A 2998-nucleotide genomic window follows, 5' to 3' on the forward strand; every position below is an offset into this window, starting at 1 on the left:
ACTGGACCCACCCGCCTGACCACTTCATAGGGCCCTTGCCACCTAGCGAACAATTTAGCCTTCTGGGCCGGGAGCAACACCAACGCCCTCTGACCCACCTGTAACTCGCGTTCTCTTACTCGGCTGTCAAAAAGTCACTTTTGTTCTTCTTGGGCCTTAGCTAGATTATCTCGGGCCACTTGCCCAATCTCCCTGAGCTGCTGGCGCATTTGCAATACAAACTGCAGCTCTGATCTGGAAGCCAGTTCCTCCTCCTCCCAGCCTTCCTTTACTATGTCTAATATACCCCTAGGCTTTCGCCCATAGACCAACTCAAAAGGGGAAAACCCCAGCGAGGACTGAGGTACCTCCCGAAAGGCAAACAATAGGGGCTCTATTAGCTGCGGCCACTTCCGGGGATGTTCCTCCACAAATTTTTTCAACATCCCTTTGAGGGTTCTATTAAATCTTTCGACCAGCCCATTGGCCTGCGGGTGGTACACTGACGTCTTAAAGGGTTTGACTCTTAACATTTCCCACATCCGTTTTAGGGTCTGGCTCATAAAGTTGGCACCTTGATCGGTCAAAATTTCCCGAGGGAACCCTACTCTTGAGAAGAGCTTCACCAGTTCTTGTGCTATCCTTGGGGCATGCGTGGTCCGCAAGGGAATGGCTTCCGGATAACGGGTTGCACAGTCCACTACCACCAGGAGGTAGCGATAGCCCCCAGCTGCCTGCTCTAAAGGGCCCACAATATCCAAGGAGATTCGGGCAAACGGCTCTTCTATAATAGGTAAGGGGACCAACTTTCCTCCCGGGGGCCCTTTTGGTTGAAAGAGCTGACATTGTGGGCATGAGTTGCAGAAGGCTCTTACTTCTGCAAACACGCCTGGCCAAAAGAACCGTTGAGTCACCCTCTGCAGGGTCTTTTCAGTGCCAAGATGCCCTGACAAGGGTATCTCATGAGCCAAGCGTAATACCTCTAAGCGTAAAGCCTTGGGAACCACTAATTGGTCCTCGGGATCCACTGGTCCTGTTATCGGCGGAATCCTATATAACAAATCCCCTTTTAACTCGAACCGCGGTCGCGTTCCGTGCCCCCCTTGTCCTGCCTGTCTCAGGGCCTCCCACAATGTGGGGTCATCCTGTTGCCATGCTACCACCTGACTCCTCCTAACTCCCGCCAAGTCTAATACTACGGCGTCCGTCACCTCGGCTGCCAACCCCTCGGTTTCTTGTAACAAACGCCTCCACTCGGGCCAGTCTCGTCCCAGCAAGGCCTCTCTCCTTAGCGAAGGTACCACCCCCACTTTCAACCGTCGGGCTCGTCCTTCCACTTCTACCGAGGCCCATACTGCATTATAGGGTTTGAGATCCCATGAATACATCTCACAGCTACTTTACTAGCCACTGGGGCCCCAGGTGCTTCTCTCACTAATGTTTGGCTGCACCCCGAATCTACCAGAGCCACTAGCTCCCTCCCGTCGACCTTCATTAGCACCTCCCTCCCCGATGACCCCTTTTTACTCACCTGAACGGCATCCTTGGTGTCGGCCCAAGAGCACTCCAACCCCGGGCAGTCCTTTCGAATGTGCCCTTTCCCACCACAAGCGTAACACACCACAGGCTTGCGGGCTCCTTCCTGGGGCCCCCCCTCTGGCCCTGGTCTCACTCCTTCTACCTCAGCTTTTGGTGGGGCGGGCTCCTCCCTGGCCCTCGGACCGCCAGAGACGGGTCTTCCCAGAGCACGCCCACTTCCCACTGGACTCCGTCCCCCACGGATGGGAATATCTTCAGGGCCTCTGCGAAGTCTGGCCCCTTCATTCTCCTCTGCACAAGTGAATGCTTCCATCAGGCCTACTGCCGCCTCTAGGTCTTTGGGTCGATGGCACCGCACCCAATTCCGGGCCTGACAAGGCAAACCTCCCACAAATTGCTCTACCAGTACGAGTTCTGCTACCTCTGCAGCCGTTCTCTCCGTCGGTTTTAACCACCTTAGCCCGCTAGCCCGTATCTTCTGGCCCAAGGTGCGGGGATGCATCCCCACCTTCCAATGTAGGTCTCTGAGCCGCATCCTATAAGTCTCTTCTGAGATATTCAAGGTCTGCAGGATGGTCGCCTTTACCTTATCATAGTCCCAGGCATCCTCTAAAGCCATGGTATCTACGGCCTCTTGAGCAGGACCCGTCAGGCAAGGTGTCAAAATTAAGGCCCACTCCTCCTGAGGCCACTGAGCTGCCATGGCTACTCGTTCAAATGTGTTTAGGAAAGCCTCCACATCATCTTGTGGGCCCATTTTCATTAACTTCAGCGGGTTCAACCCTCCAGTCCAGGTTAGTCCACGGCCTTCCACTGCTTGCGCTTGTGGTAACCTCCATAACTCTGCCAATTTAGAGACTAACTGCGCTTGGGCTGCTTGTTGGGCCGAGCAGACTTGCTCCAGAACCCTCGTTTGCTGGGCAGAGACATGTTGCATTAAAAGTTGCTGTTGCTCTCCGAACCAGGTAAATAACTGTTCTTGGGTAGGCCGTGGCCCCGCCCTAGGGGCGTTGCCCGCATTCTCCACCAATGTGGGCGGGGCAGGCGTGGCCGGCTGCATCCTGAGCCTCTAGCTTAGGAAACTGACTCCTCGTGAGTAACAAACTTGCACAGGCAAGGGTGTTTGCATCAGGAACTTTAATAATGCCCAGTCAACACACTTTGCAACTTAGTCCCAAGCTCTTCTTACAAACATAAACTTTCAACCACCTCCGGTCTGGCCCCTGGGGGTCTCCTCTCACATCCCCTCTGCCCTTCAGCTGGATCCTGTTGGCTTGCCGCCAACCTTCAGCGTTCCCTTTGGTATTTCTCCAGCGGCTCCCCCTCAGCCTTCTCTATTCCCTTTGGGTCCCACCAGTTGCCTTCCAGACTACCTCTTTCCTGCTGCCTCCAGTCTCCTTCTCCAGGGTAAACAAAGTCTCTCTCCAGTCTGGGGTTTCTGAGTTGGTTCTCCTTGTGCAGCCCCAGTTGCTGCACCCCG

At 54.7% G+C, this 2998-nt stretch overlaps 1 protein-coding gene across 1 annotated transcript; it reads right to left on the reverse strand.

The window, feature by feature from the left end:
- On the reverse strand, positions 1 to 2818 carry LOC121918265 (zinc finger protein 24-like). Its single transcript, XM_042444344.1, has 2 exons — positions 1642 to 2818; positions 1 to 104 (listed from the first exon to the last, which is right to left on the reverse strand). Exons 1-2 carry the CDS (start codon positions 2576 to 2578, stop codon positions 55 to 57), a joined length of 987 nt encoding a protein of 328 aa, XP_042300278.1. The 5' UTR covers positions 2579 to 2818; the 3' UTR covers positions 1 to 54.
- Positions 2819 to 2998: the final 180 nt, after the last annotated feature.

This window comes from Sceloporus undulatus, unplaced genomic scaffold, assembly GCF_019175285.1.
Source record: "Sceloporus undulatus isolate JIND9_A2432 ecotype Alabama unplaced genomic scaffold, SceUnd_v1.1 scaffold_7168, whole genome shotgun sequence".
Lineage (NCBI taxonomy): Eukaryota > Metazoa > Chordata > Lepidosauria > Squamata > Phrynosomatidae > Sceloporus > Sceloporus undulatus.